This window comes from Stegostoma tigrinum, chromosome 2 (assembly GCF_030684315.1).
Source record: "Stegostoma tigrinum isolate sSteTig4 chromosome 2, sSteTig4.hap1, whole genome shotgun sequence".
NCBI lineage: Eukaryota > Metazoa > Chordata > Chondrichthyes > Orectolobiformes > Stegostomatidae > Stegostoma > Stegostoma tigrinum.
Genome location: NC_081355.1, coordinates 130,353,148 through 130,372,135, shown reverse-complemented (window position 1 = coordinate 130,372,135; position 18,988 = coordinate 130,353,148). Strand labels below are relative to the sequence as shown.

General features: G+C 41.1%; 1 protein-coding gene across 5 annotated transcripts in view; it reads left to right on the top strand.

Moving 5' to 3' along the window:
• The window catches only part of cul2 (cullin 2), a 96,583-nt gene that overhangs the window by 28,694 nt on the left and 48,901 nt on the right, over positions 1-18,988 (top strand). For 3 of the 5 annotated variants that reach the window (XM_059639325.1, XM_059639322.1, XM_059639336.1), the window contains 5 exons: positions 7,814-7,919; positions 8,798-8,880; positions 16,231-16,327; positions 16,825-16,935; positions 17,040-17,214. In XM_059639325.1, coding sequence (XP_059495308.1) covers positions 7,814-7,919; positions 8,798-8,880; positions 16,231-16,327; positions 16,825-16,935; positions 17,040-17,214 — 572 coding nt within the window. The remainder of the gene's footprint in view (positions 1-7,813; positions 7,920-8,797; positions 8,881-16,230; positions 16,328-16,824; positions 16,936-17,039; positions 17,215-18,988) is intronic. The other 2 variants (XM_059639334.1, XM_059639328.1) reach the window with 1 other exon arrangement.

Genomic DNA, 18,988 nt, shown 5'->3' with positions numbered 1-18,988 from the left:
TACTCTCCATCTTCGGTCCGCCTCCCCCTCTCTCCCTATTTATTCCAGTTCCCTCTCCCCATCCCCCTCTCTGATGAAGGGTCTAGGCCCGAAACGTCAGCTTTTGTGCTCCTGAGATGCTGCTTGGCCTGCTGTGTTCATCCAGCCTCACATTTTATTATCAAGGTAAATGGTGTGTTGGCCTTCATAGCAAGAGGTTTCGAGTACAGGAGCAGGGATGTGCAGTTATTGATGGCCTTGTTGAGGCCACACCTAGATTGTTGTGTGCAGTTTTGGTCTCATTTTCTGAGGAAGGATGCTGTTGCTCTCGAGGGAGTGCAGCAGAAGTTTACCAGGCTGATTCCAGGGATGGTGGGACTGATATATGAGGAGAGATTTACTAGTTTGGGATTGTTTTCATTGGAGTTCAAACGAATGACATAGGATCTCAAAGAGACTTGTAATGTTCTAATAGGACTGAACAGGGTCGATGCAGGGATGGTGTTCCTGATGGTGCCTGTGTTAAGGACCAGGGGTCACAGTATGAGGATTCTGGGTAGAATATTTAGGACAGAGATGAGGAAACACTCCTTCCACCAAAGAGTGGTGAGTCTGTGAAATTCATTACCACAGAAAGTAGTTGATGCCCAAACATTGAATGTATTCAAGAGATGGCTAGATTTAGCACTTGGGAGTGAATGGGATTAAAGGTTATGGGGAGAAAGCAGGATTAGGTGATTGAGTTGGCCAATCAGCCATGATTGTGAAGAATAGCAGAGCAGGCTCAAAGGGCCGAATGGCTGCTGCCTGCCCCCATCTTTTATGTTTGTATGTGATTTGTGTTGTTTGAACAGCCCTTGAGACATCTTACACTGGGCCAATGGTTAATATTGTATACAAGCTTTCAATTAAGATATTCCTGTAGGATTTGAATTTGCAACCTCCTTTATTAATACACCAGCAGCTCTTCAGATATGCGTTTATGATGAAATATTGTTTAAGCCTCTGTTCATTTACGAATCACAATGTACTGCAGCAGTGTAGCATTGACTTGTGGAATAATACAGCTCCAAAAGAGTCTGGTCATTGTAACTATTTTTTGGTAGAGGTATCAATTACTTTCCTGTTCTTTTCCATAACTCTGTAAATGTTTCCTTTTAAAACGCTTATTTAATTCTCTTTTGAAAGCTGCCGTTGAATTTATATTCATCACCCTATCAGACTGTGTATTCCTTATCACAACATGCCATGAGAAGGAATATTTTTCTCATCACCTCAGATTCTTTTGCCAGTTGCATTAAATGCGTATTATCTCGCTATAAACCTTTCTGCGACTGAAATCAGCTTCTTAACAACTCTGCAAAAACCCTTCATGATTCTGAGCATTGCTTTTATCTCTTCCAGTTTCCCTTTTGACCTCCTTTGCTGAAAGGAGAACGACCCCAGCTTCTCCAAATACCAAATATATGGTGGAAAGTGTGAGGTAATGCATTTCAGGAGGTCATACAGTAAAAAGGAATGCTCAGCAAGGAGGAATATACTGAGAGGAGTAGATGAAGTGAGAGACCTTGGTGTGCATGTGCACAGGTTGCTAAAGGTAGCAATGCAGATAGAGAAGGTTGTAAAGAAGGCATATGAAATGCTGTGCTTCATTGTCAGAGGTATAGAGCACAAAAGCACGGATATAATAATGAAATTGTACCAGAAACTGGTGAGGCTGCGCCTGGAGTATTGTGTGTAGTTCTAGTCACCACATTACAGTAAGGACATAATTGCTGTGGAGACATTTACTAGGATGGTGCCGGGGCTGGAGAATTGTAGCTACGAGGAGAGATTGGAGAGGTTAGGGTTGTTTTTCTTGGAACAGAGAAGGCTGAGGGGTGGTATGATTGAGTTTTAAAAAATTGTGAGGAGTACTGATAAAGTCAGTCGGAATAATCTGTTTCCCTTAGCAGAAAGTTCTAAACCAGGGTCATAGATTTAAGTTGAGTGGCAGAGGAATTAGAGGGGACGTGATGAAAATTTAATTAATGTACAGGTGGTGTTGGGTGTCTGAAATTTGCTACCTGAGTTAGTGGCGGAGGCAGAGACCCTGAACTCCTTTATAAAAGTACCTGATCATTACCTCAAGTGCTGTAATCTGCAGGACTGTGGGCCATGTGTGGGAAAATGGGATTAGAAAGGGCATTTGGGTGTCTTTGGGTCGGCATATACAAGATTGGCTGAATAGCCCCTTTCTGTACTGTGTCAGTTCTATGAGTCTTTCAGTAATACCAGTAAAACCAGCAACAGAAATTTCTGGAGATAGTCAGAAAATTGGCAGCATGTGTTGAAAGAGAATGAAATCCTGAATTGAACGCAGAACTCCAGGCTCTTCTGGTTTACCTGTGATGCCTAAATGTTCTAGCATAACTTGGCTGCGTTTGTATTTTGCCTCTATTACTCTTCTTAATTAAGAGCCTTCCTGTCTTGACCTGACATTTTCAAAGATATTGGCATCTGAATATTGGCCTCTGTTTGTGTTGCCCCTGAAATATTGTACCATTAAGTCGTCGTCTTCTTATTCTTGTCTACAAACTGCATCACTTCACACTTTAGAACCAACCACTGCCAGTTAATGAGATAGTAGAAACTGCCGATGTTGGAGTCTGAGATGACAAGGTGTGGAGCTGGATGAACACAGCAGGCCAGGCAGCATCAGAGGAGCAGGAAAGCTGACGTTTCAGGTCTGGACCCTTCTTCAGAACCACCGGTTAATGATTAGGGTAGTGTGTGGCCACCAATCCTTTTTATTCTTAGAAATAAAACCTTAAACAAGTTAGACATTTGTCCTTTTCAGACTTTGTCTAAGGGTCTGATTGGTTAACTGTATTAACAATGAGTATTAACAGTGAGTATTAACAAGAAGAGGCATTTGTCTTATGAACAAGATATAGTTTATTGCATGGTAGTAATAGATACAAGTCAATATGCTAGGTAGATATATTTGCTAAGACTAACAGATGCTAAGATGACACATTTGACCCCAATGGGCAATTGAGCTTGACTTTTCAATTTTCCACCCTAAACTTTATGACATCATCAGATTGAGTGGAGCCCGTTGCAGTCTCCAACATTAACTTTTAGCGTTACCTTGTACAACACCCAAAATCTCCTGAAGTCAATTGCTGTCCTTCCTGAAACATAGAAGATATATCCAAGGTTAAGCCATTTGACCCTGCAATCCCACCCCGCAATTCAGCATGATCATGGCTAATTATCCAACTCAGTACCCTGTTTCTGCTTTCTCCCCAAACCCTTTGATATCTTTAGCCCTAAGAACTGTAAATAACACATTGAAAGCATTCAGTGTTTTGGCTTCAACTACTTTCTGTGACAGAGAATTCTACAGGTTCACCATTCCCTGGATGAAGAAATTCCTTAACATCTTGGTCCTAAATAGTCTACCCTGTATTCTTAAACTGTGACCCCAGTCATAGTTCCCGGTCATCAGAAATCCTTTTTGCATTTGCCCTGGCTAGTTCCATAGGAATTTTATAGTATTTTTCATGAGATTCCTCCCTCATTCTTCTAGACTCCAGTGAATATAGACCGAACCAATCCACACACTCTTCATATGTCTGTCCTGGAATCAGTCTGGTAAATCTTGGTTGCACTCTCTCCATGGCTAGATCATCCTTCCTCAGATAGGGATGTCCACCATCTATAAGGCACATGTCAGGAGTGTGATGGAATACTCCTGACTTGCATGGATTAGTGCAGCCCCAACAACACTCAAGAAGCTTAACACCATCCAGCACAAAGCAGCCTGCTTGATTGGCACTGCATCCACAAACATTCATTCCCTCCACCACCGATGCTTAGTAGCAGCAGTGTGTACTACCTACAAGGTGCACTGTGGAAAGTCACCAGAGATCCTCAGACACCACCTTCCAAACCCACAACAACTTCCTTCTAGAAGGGCAAGGGTGTCAGACATATGGGAACACCACTGTCTCCAAGTTCCCCTTCTAGTCACCCACTATCCTTACTTGGAAATATATTGCTGTTCCCTCACTGTTGCTGGGTCAAAATTCTGGAATTCCCTCCCTCATAGTACTGTAAGTCAACTCACAGCAGGAGGACTGTAGTGGTTCAAGAAGACACTCACCACCACCTTCTCAAGGGCCGCTTGGGACGGGCAAGAAATGCTGGCCTGCTAGCAACACCCACATCCCACAAATGAATTCTAAAAACAAGGAAACCAAAGCTGCTCACAATAATCCAGGCACGGTCTCACTATGGTCTTGTACAATGGCAGCAGGGTATCCACTGAGCTACCATCCTACCCCAAAGGGTTCCAGGTTTTTTTACCTGTATAAAATATATGGACAGTTTGATGATCTGCCATCATACAGCTGTGATTCAGAACATTCTGGAAGTGATGAAGCAGCTTGTAGGGATTTGCAAGTTACATTTAACAGGTGAAGTCTGTTCCCGCTGCATTGTATTTCAGACTGTCTTGAAGGATTGGGATGGAAATTAAATAACAGCCAAAGAAGAACTGATGTCCAAAGTGCTAGGAATTGCAAGGACAGTACTGCAATCCAGTAGGAAGGATCTTTGATAAGTGAAACAAGTCACTGATCTTATGTTTGTATGTTTATAGTAGGTTAAATAAAATTCATATAGTTCTTCGAAGTTAAATGTATAATACCTTGACACATTGGATGGAATTAGGTCCTGTAAAGATCTGCTTCATTTTTAGTAAGGTATTTGATATGTTTTTCCTTTGATTTTCTTTTTGCCAGCTTTTCTTCGACAACCATCTAACCTCTTGCTTGCAGTTGAAAAGGCAGGTGAATAGCCTACACTTGGATCATCATTGACGCCCATAGCATTAACGTCCATTTATGCAGAAAATTTAACGTAGAAAAATATTTCAAAAGGTTTTATAGATATTTCATCAAAAATGAGATGGCACACTAAATACGATATAAGGAGAAATGACTAAAAGCTTAGTCAGAGGTCTGTTTTAAGGATGGTCTCAAAGTGGGTGAATGAGAAGAGAAATGGTTTTTGATGAAGATCATGAGCCATTGGACTTGGAATGTTAATTCTGCTTTCTCCCTACAGATGTTGCCAGGCCTGCTGCATTTCTTCTGCAATTTCCGATTGTGTTTCAGATTTCCAGCATCTGCAGTTCTTTTGTTTCATTATAGTCTCAATACCTTTACTGATGAAAAATCTGTCTGTCTCAATCCTAAATATACTTAATGTCACAGCCTGTACAGCCCTCTGTGGTAAAGAATTCCACACATTCACTACCTTCTGAGAGACTAAATGTCTCCTTTTCTCTGTCTTCAATGCGTGATCCCTTACACTGAAAAATATAGAATTTGTGATATGAATTTTTGTCCCTCCAATTCTCAGGTAGATGAAATTTATCTTGCCCATGATTGAATATTGAGTAAATTGTCTAGTAATATACACGTTGTGGTTTGTTCGAGAGAGGGAAGGTGGGATTCCCCATATCTGTGGAACATGTTAAACTCAGATGGCACATGGGTGGGAAAGGAAGGGGAGAGAACAGGTCTTTTGTAAGATTCCACAGGTAAGCATGCAGTAGTGAGAAAGTGAAGATCTGCCCGCAATAGGGTGGATAAGAATACAGGTAAGCAATGTGATCAGCAGTTCAGTGAAAATTAAATTAGGGGCAGCAGGTAATAATTCTGGGGGACAAGATGAGCTCAGTGAAAGCTTGATATGAAAACTGAAACAAACACAAAGGAAGCTGCAGAAACCCATCAGGTGTGGCATCATTCTTAGAGAGTGAAACAAAGTTACCATTTTGAGTCTGGTCTGACTCTGCTTCAGAACTCGTGGGCACCTTCTTCAGAAACAAGTGAGTGTGGACAGTTCAAGGCACATTACTTCAGGAAAGCCAGAGACAGTTCAGAATTTACCAGGATGTTGTGGGAAATGTTACAAAGAAAGACTGTATAGACTGGGATCTTTTTCACTGGAGCATAGGAAGTTGAGAGGTGACCTTATAAAGGTTTATAAAATCATGATGGGTATAAATAGGATTGATGGTAGGTATCTTTTCCCTAGGATGGGGGATTTCAAGATGAGAATTATTTTTAAAGGTGGGAGGAGAGAGATTTCAAAAAGATATGAGGGGTAAATGTTTTACATGGGAGGGAGGATGTTCACGTGTGGAATGAACTTCCTGAGGAAGTGGTGGATGCAGGTACATTTAAAGTGTTAAATAAGTACATGAATAGGAAAGGCATGAAGGGATGTGAGCCAGAAGCAGGCAGGTGGGACTAGTTTAATTTGGGATTATGTTCTACATGGACTGGATGGATCAAAGGGTCTGTTTCTGTGCTGTATGACTCTGTATATAAAAACTCAGTCATCTTATACTGGCCAGTCAAGAGTACATTATTCCAGGGTTTTTTAATGATTAACCTGCCAAATTGAATCATTGGCAGTAACTGGAGTGGAAGATCTACCATTGGAATTCTTCCCATTTTCCCTGGAATAGATTGAATTGTCACTGTTCCAAATGATCCTAGTTCAATGTATAACAGGAAGCTTTTCATGCCAATGTGTAAAATTTATCAGCAAATAAGAATTAGCCCATTAAGCTTCAACTGTATAGGCCAACAAATGAGGCTTAGGCTGTGTGAAGGGACAGGTCCTATCTGGAACCGGCGTGAAATATGCCATGTTCAAAACTATGATATATAAAGGTGGGGGTTGCTACCTTTACTATTAAAAACAAACTTGCATATGATACTTTATGGACAAGTATGAAGGAAATAGATGCTAAGCCAAGAAAGTGGTTAAAGATGTGGCTTTTCAGGAGCGTTTCAGAGGAGGACAGCTTCTAATGTAATTATTGTATAGCACAGCAGTTTGTGTAATCTCGGATTGCGTCGTTGTAGAAGCTGAAAGCAACAGATTTTGTACAGGCAGTAAATTTTGTGCTTAGTTCAAATCATCCTTGTCCAGTTTAAAACTGTACTACATCTTTGGCTAACCAGTGAGATGTTTGCGTCTGTTATTTGTGTTGCAGTCAGGAACTGAACCAAATAGATATTGATACCTATTGATAAATAAGTTGAGCTGTTGCTTATTGGCGCTCGGGCACACGCCACAAAAACATTGTACAGTGTCATTGATTCTTAATTCTTATTGGCGAGTTTTGAGAAGATTTGTAGCTCAGGTTGAGGTTCTGGATGCGAGTTTGCTCGCTGAGCTGGAAGGTTCGTTTTCAGACGTTTCGTCACCATTCTAGGTAACATCATCAGTGAGCCTCCGACGAAGCGCTGGTGTTATGTCCCGCTTCCTATTTATCTGGGTAGGTTTCCTTGGGTTGGTGATGTCATTTCCTGTATTTTTTCTCAGAGGATGGTAGATTGATTTGGAGCCAATGTGTTTGTTGATGGAGTTCCGGTTGGAATGCCATGCTTCTAGGAATTCTCGTGCATGTCTCTGTTTGGCTTGTCCGAGGATGGATGTGTTGTCCCAATCAAAGTGGTGTCCTTCCTTATCTGTACGTAAGGATACGAGTGATAGTGGGTCATGTCGTTTTGTGGCTAGTTGATGTTCATGTATCCTGGTGGCTAGCTTCCTGCCAGTTTGTCCAATGTAGTGTTTGTCACAGTTCTTGCAAGGTATTTTGTAGATGACGTTCGTTTTATTTGTTGTCTGTATAGGGTCTTTTAAGTTCATTAGTTGCTGTTTTAATTCTTATTACTAAATTAATCAACCTATTAGTATGGTTACCAAAATATACACGTGTCTCTCAGACAGCCTTGACATTTCTAAAATTTGCCATTTGCAGATATCTCAACACACAGTTCATCAAGAAAAACAAATTGACAGAAGCTGACCTGCAATATGGGTATGGTGGAGTGGATATTATTGAACCGCTGATGGAGATAGGAGAGGTAAGGCCAGCCAGCAAAAAGAAATTCCTATTTGAATTGAAACATTGATCTGATCAACATGTTTATTTGAAATTCTGTTGGAGCAGTAACTGAAATTTTGACAGTTCAGTGCAGATCAAAGCTTTTAAACTCCTGGTTGCATAATCTACATAAAAGTGCATATATAGTGCATAAATCATCCATATATAGTGGGGTGGATCCAATTGATATTCACAGTCACAGGGCAATGTCTTTTAAAATAACAGGCTCTCAGACCTGAAGAAATGCACGCAAGTCTCCTCAGTGGTATTGCGTATGATACCAAAGATGTACTTCTGTCCGTTAATGCCAGTGTTGATGTATTTTTTCAAGCTGTTTTCAAATCAAAATCCATTGGACTGCATGTTCTTCTGCTACAAATGATTTAATCACTTTACCCTTTTAAAAAAAAGTTTCATGTTCTCCCTCTTTCTGTCCTTTGTATGTTCTGCATCCTATAAACAGCTGCTTTCTGGCAGCAGTTTTGATATTCTCCTGTTATCAGTGTCTTGCTGTTTTCAGGCAAGAGAAAGTTGACTCCTTTAACAGTTATTGCATCCGACTTTTATATTCCTTACGGAATCTTTTCATCTGACTTGTATAACTTTTAGGCAAGAACATTTAATATCTGTGCAAAAAGAAATAGCATTTTCAAAAGTAAGAGGTGTTAGAATGGAACAAACAAAATCGTATTATGCAATTTGTTTTTAAATACGTAAACATATTGATTTTCCATTTTAACTATCATAGCTTTTCTCGTTCTCAAAAATTTGCCACCATCTCCCATTCTGTTTTTGCCAATATATTTAGAAAATTGGTGTGTTTCAGCTTAATTCCAATCAAAAATTTTGCATTTCTAGCTAGCTCTGGACATGTGGAAGAAACTGATGATTGAGCCATTACAAACCATCCTCATCCGAATGCTCCTCCGTGAAGTAAAAAAGTGAGTGAATATCAATTAATATTAAATTACTTATTCAGAAATACCACTGACCTAGTAATGTGAATAGTTCTTCTGAAACATGACAGGTTGTATTTTTATCCTATTTCTTTCAAATTCTAGTTCTATCGTTTTAAGGCGATTCTAGCATGGTGACAAGGCAGTAGCTACAGTCCTGTAATTCTTTAACAATTTATTCTGCAAGCAATGGATTTGAAAACTTAAAATTAATGTAGAAGAATGGAAAATGCTCACTTCAGAAAGCTACAATACAGCCAAACCAAAGGCACAATTGTTGCTGTTTTCAGCAGTAATTTGGATATTATAGAGAATATTTGGATTGATGCCATTGAGATAAGTGGATCATTTTCAAGTTGGCAATGGAGTGCCACAGGGATCAATGCTAAGTCTGTATTAAGTTAGAAAAAACTCAGCTGATCCACATCTTGACATGCAGTCTGACAGCATAATGTTAGTTAGCCGCACAGTGTAGATGGTGGCGCTTACCGTGAGCTTGTTTTACACGTGTATGTATAAAATTGCAAGGATAAGAGGGATGGGACTTTAATGTGCTTTTGTTATGATTGCGCTGAACCAAGAGGAGCAGCCTGTATAGGAGATGAGATGTAGTGTAAATCAGGAACAAAAACAAAGTTGCTGGAAAAGTTGAAATCACAGAATCCCTACAGCGTGGGGAAAAAAACCATTTGGCTCAACAAGTCTACACCGCCCCTCCAAAGAGCATCCCACCCTGACTCATTCCCCTATCCCTGCATTTCCCCATGCCTAAGCCACCTAACCTAAATATCCCTGGACACTACAGGCAATTTAGCATGGGATATCCACCTACCCTACACATCTTTGGACTGTGGGAGGAAACCTATGCAGACATGGGGACAATGTGTAAACTCCACACAGACAGTTGCTGAAGGGTGGAATTGAACCTGGGTCCCTGGCACTGTGAGGCAGCAGTGCTAACCACTGAGCCACCGTGCCGCCTGGATGAGGATGAACATTTCAAAGGCTCCCTTATTGAAGTTGTCATCACCAAACATATTCCCCTCCCCTCCCTTGTCCACCTTTCACAAGGACCGTTCCCTTCAGGTCACCCTGGTTCACACCTCATTCACCCCCAACAGCCCCCCATAGCCCTACAGCACCTTCCCCTGTAGCCAGTGAAGATACAACACCTGCCCATTTACCTTCTCCCTCCCCACTATCAAAGGGCCCAAACATACATTCCAGATGAAGCAGCACTTCACCTGCACTTGCCAGAATCTCGTCTACTGCCTTTGCTGCTCACAATGTGCCTCCTCTACATTAGGGAAACGAAGCGTAGACTGGGGGACTACTTCACAGAACATGTATGTTCTACCTGCAAAAAAGACCCTGAACTACCTGTTGACTGCCACTTTAACGCACCACCCTGTTCCCTGGCCAACATCTCTGTCTCTGGCTTGCTACAGTGTTCCAGTGAAGCTCAATGCAAGCTGGAGGAACAACACTCCATTTCCCGCTTGGGGACCCTGCACCTCTCCGAACTCAATATCGAGTTCAGTAAGTTTAGGGCCTAAACTCTTCAATGTCCCAGCCCCACACACCAGGCCTTGTTATCAAATAGCCTGCCATTACACACTACCTGTTGTTAGCCACTAATAGTCATTAACAACTATTTACCCTCCCAGCCTGATCACTATCAACTCCTTTGCCTGTCCAACTGTCTTTCTCTGTCTTTGGGCTCTATCCTGTCATTTACTCCATACCCCACCCACCTCCCTGTTTTCAGCATATAAACTGACGTTTTCCCAGCCACCATCTGATGAAGGGTCACTGGACCCGAAATGTTAACTCTGCTTTCTCCCTCACAGATGCTGCCAGACCTGCTGAGCTTTTCCAGCAACTTTGTTTTTGTTGTTGTTGTGTGTGTCGGAGATGTACTGCCTGCATTGTGGCAAGTAGTGATGTTACTAAAAGTGCAGTGTCATCAAGTCAAGCATGACAAAGCCGTGGAGGAAAATGCCACAGATGATCACTTAAAGGAAAATATAGATAATATCAGCGATTATTTTGAAGACAAGATAGTTGTTGGATGAGAGTTGAGAGCATATGGAAGTGTTTCAGACAGGTCGGTAAATACTGAATGGAGAACGAGGTGAATTTTAACCATCGTGTGCTGGCCCTGATGGTTAAAACAGGAAGTAGACGCAATTGCTGTTCTTTTTCTTTTTATGTTTTTCCATCCAATTCCAACTAACACGACGTGCCAGACAACATACACAGGAAAGATGCCAATCAGGTGGCATTGAAGTGAAATCTGCCGTCAGTTGACAGTACTCCAGTTACAGCCAGGCTATGAAAGAGCTTCTTGATAAACAGTGAGACTTGTCATTGCACCTTCAACTTGCCTGCTCAACTCCATTCATTCACATAAGATTTTGTGAGAGTGGTATGGAAGTTTTTGAAATTTAAATTTCATTTGTCTGTGTGTCACACATTACATTGGATCAATCTGATTCATTGCTATTGATTGACACCAGCCTGGCACAACTCCTGATTGGCATGCATTGATGGATTTAGGAGAGTTGAGGGCATTTCATTGTGGAACAAAGAGTGATGTATTGTTGAATTCATTCTTTATTGAATGTTTATGTCAGCAGCAGTGCTGCACACACCACTCTGTAGGATGTGGCTGAACTTGTATGGTCAGCCACCTGTCGTTCCTATGCATCGTGAGTGTTCTTGCCCAAGATAATTCTCAATGGGGATTATTGACATGTTGAAGGTAAACTCAGGATCCTGAGATTTGACTGTACCTGACAGTACAATGAGATGGCCAATCCTGACACCGCCATTTAGATGCCCTCATTTTCTTACCAGGATCTTCCCTTCGTTGTGCTCCCTGCTCAATTTCACTAGCAAATATCTGTGTGCGCGCACACATTCACTCACTGGCTCATTAAATCAAACACACGCACACGCGCACACACAGAATCCATGCAGGTCCTGAGCCGTCAAGCAGACCGCCATGCATTCATACCTCTCCTTTGTGCAAAAGCAAAACACCGCTCTTGGAGTCATTAAACAAACTGACTTGCATTTCATTACAAGATAAGCATGCATCAAGTGCTGACGGTATTCTCATGCACCATTGACTTTATCTTGGAGTTAGGACAGAGTTTAAGAGGATAGTTTTATGCTAATATGTATTTGTGACAAGGCACAAGCATGCTATTGACTTAATCCCCGCATCTCAACCCTGTGTCAGGAAATCAGTGGAGGAAATGTCAACATTTCGGGTATTTCACTTGCTCAGGACCTGAAGATGGATAATACCCAAAGCGTTGACATTTCCAGATGCAGCCTGGCTTGCTGTGTTTTTCCAGCAGACTGTTTGTCTACCTTGGATTCCTGTATCTGCAATTATTTTGTCTCAAGTCAGGAAATCAATATTGTGGCTCCTTTCTAACTCAGTGATCCCACAAGTCAAGTCTCCTGTTCTTGTAGGTGCTATAAAATATCATTTGAAAGTTTAAAAAAAAATCTGGACCACAGCTGGTGTGAGCCAAGGCTTAGAGTAAACAATCTTGACTTTGCAGAGACGGAAAAGAAAGTCATTACTTGCCTACATGTAGAGAGAGAATGCAGTTGGAGTTGAATGTTCTTCATTCCGGAGTGGAATCTGTTGTCCTAATTCTCCAGAAGGAAAAGTTGCTTTGGTTGGAGAGTGAGGGAGAGCAGTATTATTTCATCATTAATGCCAAGGGATAGCTGTAAGCAGTTGTCTAAGCTCCTCAGTGTATTGCATCCATTCATAACTAGATAATACAGGTCAGTGAGCTAGAATATGTTGAGTAAAATGAGACCTATTTGTAATGAAAGCCTAGAAACTGAAATGGGAATACCGTAAATGGGAATACAGCAAACTTTTGTTTTAACTGGTGCCTTATGAACCAGCACTCTTGGTAAACTGGCAAAAATTATATATCTGTCTTATCCTGTCCAAATATGATGGTTTTTTTGATTTATTTACCTCACTGCAAACGCACTTGTTGTTCGATTTAATAGCCACATAAAATATCAACAGTTTTGAGTCTATTTCACCTCGAATATCACGATGTCTGAGTAAGTCAGTTGAAGGTGTGAGTGAGAAGGCTCTCTGCCAGTAAGTTTTATTTAAGGCAAAGTTCCATTTTTGTTCAAGTGATTTATGCTTTAAATAAAGTGTGACAGTGAAGCATACATCCCCTGCATTATGTTTCCATTGCTCACTGTGTGTTTTTACATTGATTACGTGGACCTCATGATTGTCTGGAATATTTGATCAATCAGCACACTCCTGGTCCTATAGGTGCCGGATAATAAAAAGTTGACAGTATTTTGAAAAATGCCACTTACAGTAACTTTTCAAAGATAAGTAAATATTTTTGCTTTCTATCCTGCATTCCCTCTAATTTTCTTTCCAGATATGTGGGCTTGTAAGGTCTGTGTGTGGCAGTGACTTCCAGAACAATTGCTGTCGTCAACACCAATTGCTGTACATCGAACCTTGGTGCAGCTGTGCACATGCACAGCCTAGAGAGAGTATTAATTCTGTTATGTAATTTTAAATGTGATCAAGCAATTCATATATTTTGATTTCTTTAAAGTCCAGTATTTTCAGACAATCAAATACAGAAAATATTTTGCATAGCAGTGAGCTGAATGGCTTATTTATTTTGGAGGAGCTTGTTCAACAAGATATGTCAGCAGAGCTGTGTGCATGCTGAATAAGATATGGCATCTTTTTTGTCCTACTGAGCATGCACGTTATCCCTGGGCTTAACGTTTCATCCAAAACAAACAGCTCCCATCATGTTACATTCAGTGCAGCATTGATGTTAGTGAAGTAACAGCCCAGATGCTCAAATGCTGGAGAGGGAGTTAAATGTAATTTTCTGACACTGAATTTGGACAGTTACCAGATAACTACTTCATGCCCATTGTATGTTTCTGAGTTTGATTTAACTTTTCAAGGTTAACTATATATCCACCTTCAGCAAATAGATTCTCAAAATGTTCAGAGATAACACGGTGTGAAGCTGGATGAACACAGCAGGCCAAACAGCATCAGAGGAGCAGGAAAGTTTGACGTTTCGGGTCGAGACCTTTCTTCAGAACCCTTCTTCTGAAGAAAGGTCTCGACCTGAAATGTCAAACTTTCCTACTCCTCTGATGCCGTTTGGCCTACTGTATTCATCCAGCTTCAGACCCTGTTATCTCAGATACTTCAGCATCAGCAGTTCTTACTATCAAAATGTTCATATGTTCCTGCAACAAAAGGATCGTTTAGCACCGAGATAAGGAGAAATGTTTTTACTTGGAGGGTGGTGAATCACCACTCCAAAGGTCTGCAAATGCTCTTTGAGTATATTTAAAGTAGAGGTTGAGAGATATATAAGATCATAAGATGTGGGAACGTAAGCAATTCAACTCATGCAGTCTGCTGTGCCATTCAGTTAGATCTTAGCTGATTTGATAATCCTCAACTCCATACTACCATCTTTTCCCCATAAACCATGATTCCCTGACTGGTTAAAAAAAAAGTTGTCTATCTCGGCTTTGAGTATAGTTGATTACCCAGCCTCAACAGCCCGCTACGGTAAAGATTTACCACCCTCTCAGAGAAGAAACTTCTTCTCATCTCTGTCTTAGATTTGTAATTAATAAAGGCTTAAACACGGGTGAGGTCCCGGAGGACTGGAGACTTGCTAATGTTTTCCCCTTGTTTAAGAAGAGCAGCAAGGATAATCCAGGTAATTATCGACCGGTGAGCCTGATGGAAGCTACTGGAGAAGATACTGAGGGATAGAATCTATTCCCATTTGGAAGAAAATGGGCTTATCAGTGATAGGCAACATGGTTTTGTGCAGGGAAGGTCATGTCTTACCAACGTAATAGAATTCTTTGAGGACGTGACAAAGTTGATTGATGAGGGAAAGGCTGTAGATGTCATATACATGGACTTCAGTAAGGCGTTTGATAAGGTTCCCCATGGCAGGCTGATGGAGAAAGGGGAGTCACATGGGGTCCAGGGTGTGCTAGCTAGATGGATAAAAAACTGGCTGGGCAACAGAAGATGGAGAGTACTAGTAGAAGGGAGTTTCTCAAATTGGAGACCTGTGACCAGTGGTGTTCCACAGGGATCTGTGCTGGGACCACTGTTGTTGTGATATATGTAAATGATCTGGAGGAAGGTGTAGGTGGTCTGATCAGCAAGTTTGCTGATGACACTAAGATTGGTGGAGTAGCAGATAGTGAAGGGGACTGTCAGAGATTACAGCAGAACATAGATAGACTGGAGAGTTGGGCTGATAAATGGCAGATGGAGTTCAATCCAGGCAAATGTGAGGTGATGCATTTTGGAAGATCAAATTCAAGCGTGAATTATACAGTAAATGGAAAACTCCTGGGAAAAATTGATGAACAGAGAGATCTGGATGTTCAGGTCCATTGTTCCCTGAAGGTGACAACGAAGGTCAATAAGGTGGTCAAGAAGGCATATGGCATGCTTTCCTTCATTGGGCGGGGTATTGAGTACAAGAGTTGGCAGGTCATGTTGCAGTTGTATAGGGCTTTGGTTCGGCCACATTTGGAATACTGTGTACAGTTCTGGTCGCCACATTACCAAAAGGATGTGGATGCTTTGGAGAGGGTGCAGAGGATGTTCACCAGGAAGTTGCCTGGTATGGAGGGTGCTAGCTATGAAGAGAAGTTGAGTAGATTAGGATTATTTTCATTAGAAAGATGGAGATTGAGGGGTGACCTGATTGAGGTCTACAAAATCATGAGGGGGAGAGACAGGGTGAATAGCAAAAAGCTTTTTCCCAGAGTGGGGGACTCAATTACTAGGGGCCATGAGTTCAAAGTGAGAGGAGGAACGTTTAAGGGAGATATGCGTGGAAAGTTCTTTACACAGAGGGTGGTGGGTGCCAGGAATGCTTTGCCAGCGGATGTGGTAGACGCAGACATGTTAGCGTCTTTGAAGGTATATTTGGGCAGGGAGCAAATAGACACAGACCGTTAGAAAATAGATGACAGGTTAGACAGAGGATCTTGATCGGCGCAGGCTTGGAGGGCCGAAGGGCCTGTTCCTTTGCTGTAATTTTCTTTGTTCTTTGCTTCTGCATAATACAAAGAACAATGGATAAAGACTTTGAAGTGTTCAATGAGCCATGATTGTATTAAATGGCGCAGCAGTCTCGACAGGTTGAATGGACTACTTCTGTTCTTATCAATAGGCAAACCAAAGTAAAGTAGGTTTAAAAACAACTTAATGTATTTTATGAAGATTTCTTTTGTTCCATTGTAATGCAGTGATCGCTGTGGAGAGAACCCAAATCAAAAAGTAATCCACGGGGTTATCAACTCCTTTGTTCATGTTGAACAGTACAAGAAAAAGTTCCCACTTAAGGTAAGAAAATTCTGGAAATTGTGTGCTAATAACAAGGAATATATTTTTATCTTCTAACTATTGAGTTTCCATGTCACCTTCCAGACAACTGTGTTGGAAATGTGCATTTAGTTTAAGCAAAGTGGAAGAAATTGTCTGATATTTGATGGCAGCTCAACACATGTTATAAAACTTGTACACTGTCTGTATTCCAAAATGTGCTTGTGATTTTCATGTGCCTGCTGCAAGTTTATATTGGACACTAAACAGTTCACTGCACTTGGAGACACAGAAAATAATGGTCCTTCAATGATTATTTACATGTTTTAGTTTACTGTCTGTCTGTTTCAGTCAAATTATCTATACCTAATTTAGAACAAAAAGAGAACATATGCGTGACAAATTGCTCAATTAATGTTGGGATTTCTGACTTTCATGAGCTTCACAATTTGAAATTTTTAATCCTTGGTCCTGTGAGATTTTGTAGGCATTCTAAGTAATTGTTCTTCCAACTTCAGTTTTATCAGGATCTCTTTGAAGGTTCATTTCTAACAGAAACGGGAGAGTATTACAAACAAGAAGCTTCAAATTTGCTTCAAGAGTCAAACTGCTCGCAGTATATGGAAAAGGTATACAGTATTTACAGTACAGTTATACTTGCGTGGAACAGTTTTCAGTGATGCCCATTTGGATTCCACCTAAGAGAACGTTCATTACTCTCCTGTTGTCACAGGTTTTAGCAAGATTAAAAGATGAAGAAGTTCGATGTCGGAAATATTTGCATCCTAGCTCATATGCCAAAGTAATTCATGAATGCCAGCAACGAATGGTAGCAGACCACCTGCAGTTTCTTCATGGGGAATGCCAAAATATAATTAAACAAGAAAGGAGAGAAGGTGAGAAATATGGTCAGTTTCCAGTTCACTACCGAAAAAGTTTGTCGACCAAATCATTTGTTGGTCTGAATGAATTTGCCTGTTGTTGTAATTGTCATCTGAGTTGATGTCAAATGGTCATCTGGTGTTATACAACCTTTTCATATTTTAGTGTCTTGCCAGAGCATTTCAGAGTTATGAGTTAATCACATTGTCTGTCTGGAGTTGCAAACAGACGAGAATGTATTAAAGGAAGTAAGGGTTTTTAAAGCAATTCAGCAGTTTCATGGTCACCGTTCTTGAGATTTTTTTTGATTTCTGGATTAATGAAAGTAAAATTCTTCGCTGCTGTGGTCAGATTTAAACTCATCTCTCTCGACCAGTGTTTCCTGTAATCTGCACAACTAGACCAACCATCTGTCAAGTGCCATATACTTAACATCCAGGTGGTAAAATGAAACTTGCTGCTGCTCGAATGTAAGAGAAAGAGCGAAAGTAAGCCTTTTGATCCACTGAGATGGCTCTGGCATTCAGTGAAATTATGGCTGATTCAATAATCCAAAAGGTCATAACAAATAGGAAGAACTGGAGTCGGCTGTTCAGCCCCTTAAGCCTACTGTGCTATTCAGTAGAATCTTGACTGATTCAAAACTGCTGGTACTCACTTTCTTTCCCTTTCCCTGTAGCCCTTGATTCCCCAATGGATAAGAATCCATCTATCTCAGCCTTAAATACACGCAAGGGTTCTGCTGTCACAGCTGTTTATGGCAAAGAGTTCCGAAGACACTCAACCAGGGGAAGAAATTCCTCCTCTTCTCAGTCTTAAATTGGCACCCCTTTGTTGTGGTTGGTTGTCTTGCCGAGCTGGTTTGTTGTTTTGCAGATGTTTCATTACCTTGCTGGGTAACATGGTCAGTGTAGCCTCCGATGAAGCACTGTTGTGTTTTCCCGCCTGGTTTTTAAACTCTGGAATCCATTGAGCTGGCACCCTTTTATTCTGAAACTAGCCCCCTGGTGCCAGACTCACATGACGGAAATGTACTCTCAGAATAGCCCCTTAAGAATCCTGTATGTTTCAACGAGAACACCTCTCATTCCTCTAAAGTCCAGTGAGTAGAGTCCCAGCCTGTTTAGTCTTTGTTCATAAGACAATCTGTACAGACCAGGGCTGATCCTAGTGAACCTTCTCTGAACTGTCTCCAATGGCTATACACCTTTTCTCAGTTCAGCAAGCCATTATTGTTCACAGAATTCCACCTGTGGTGTGAGCAATGCTTTGTATAGTTTTAGCAGAACTCCCTATTTTCATAACCTATTCCCTTGGAATAAATTCCAAAAGTTAAGTTTCCTTCTCTAATACCTGCTGAACTTGAATGTGATTCATGCATGAGGACCTCCAATCCCAGTGGTGCAGCTTTCTGCAGGCTTTCACCTTTCAAAAAAAATGTAGTGAACAAAATAAAGGCAATGTTGATCTGGAACATCGATCTCCTTACTCGGGGTCAAATTTAGTTTGCTAATTCTCCTGTGAAGCACTTTGTTGTGTCTTACTGGCTTAAAGGTGCTATTCAAATGCAGGTTGTTATGAAATGCACATTAATAAAACTTGAACTTCGTCTTTTTAAAATACTTTACACTTCTGGTACTGCCGTATACTTCTCATAGACTTATACTTTCAAATCAGCAGTATGAAGAAGAGCGATAATGGGAACTGCAGATGCTGGAGAATCCAAGATAACGAAGTGTGGAGCTGGATGAACACAGCAGGCCAAGCAGCATCTTAGGCGCACAAAAGCTGACGCTTCGC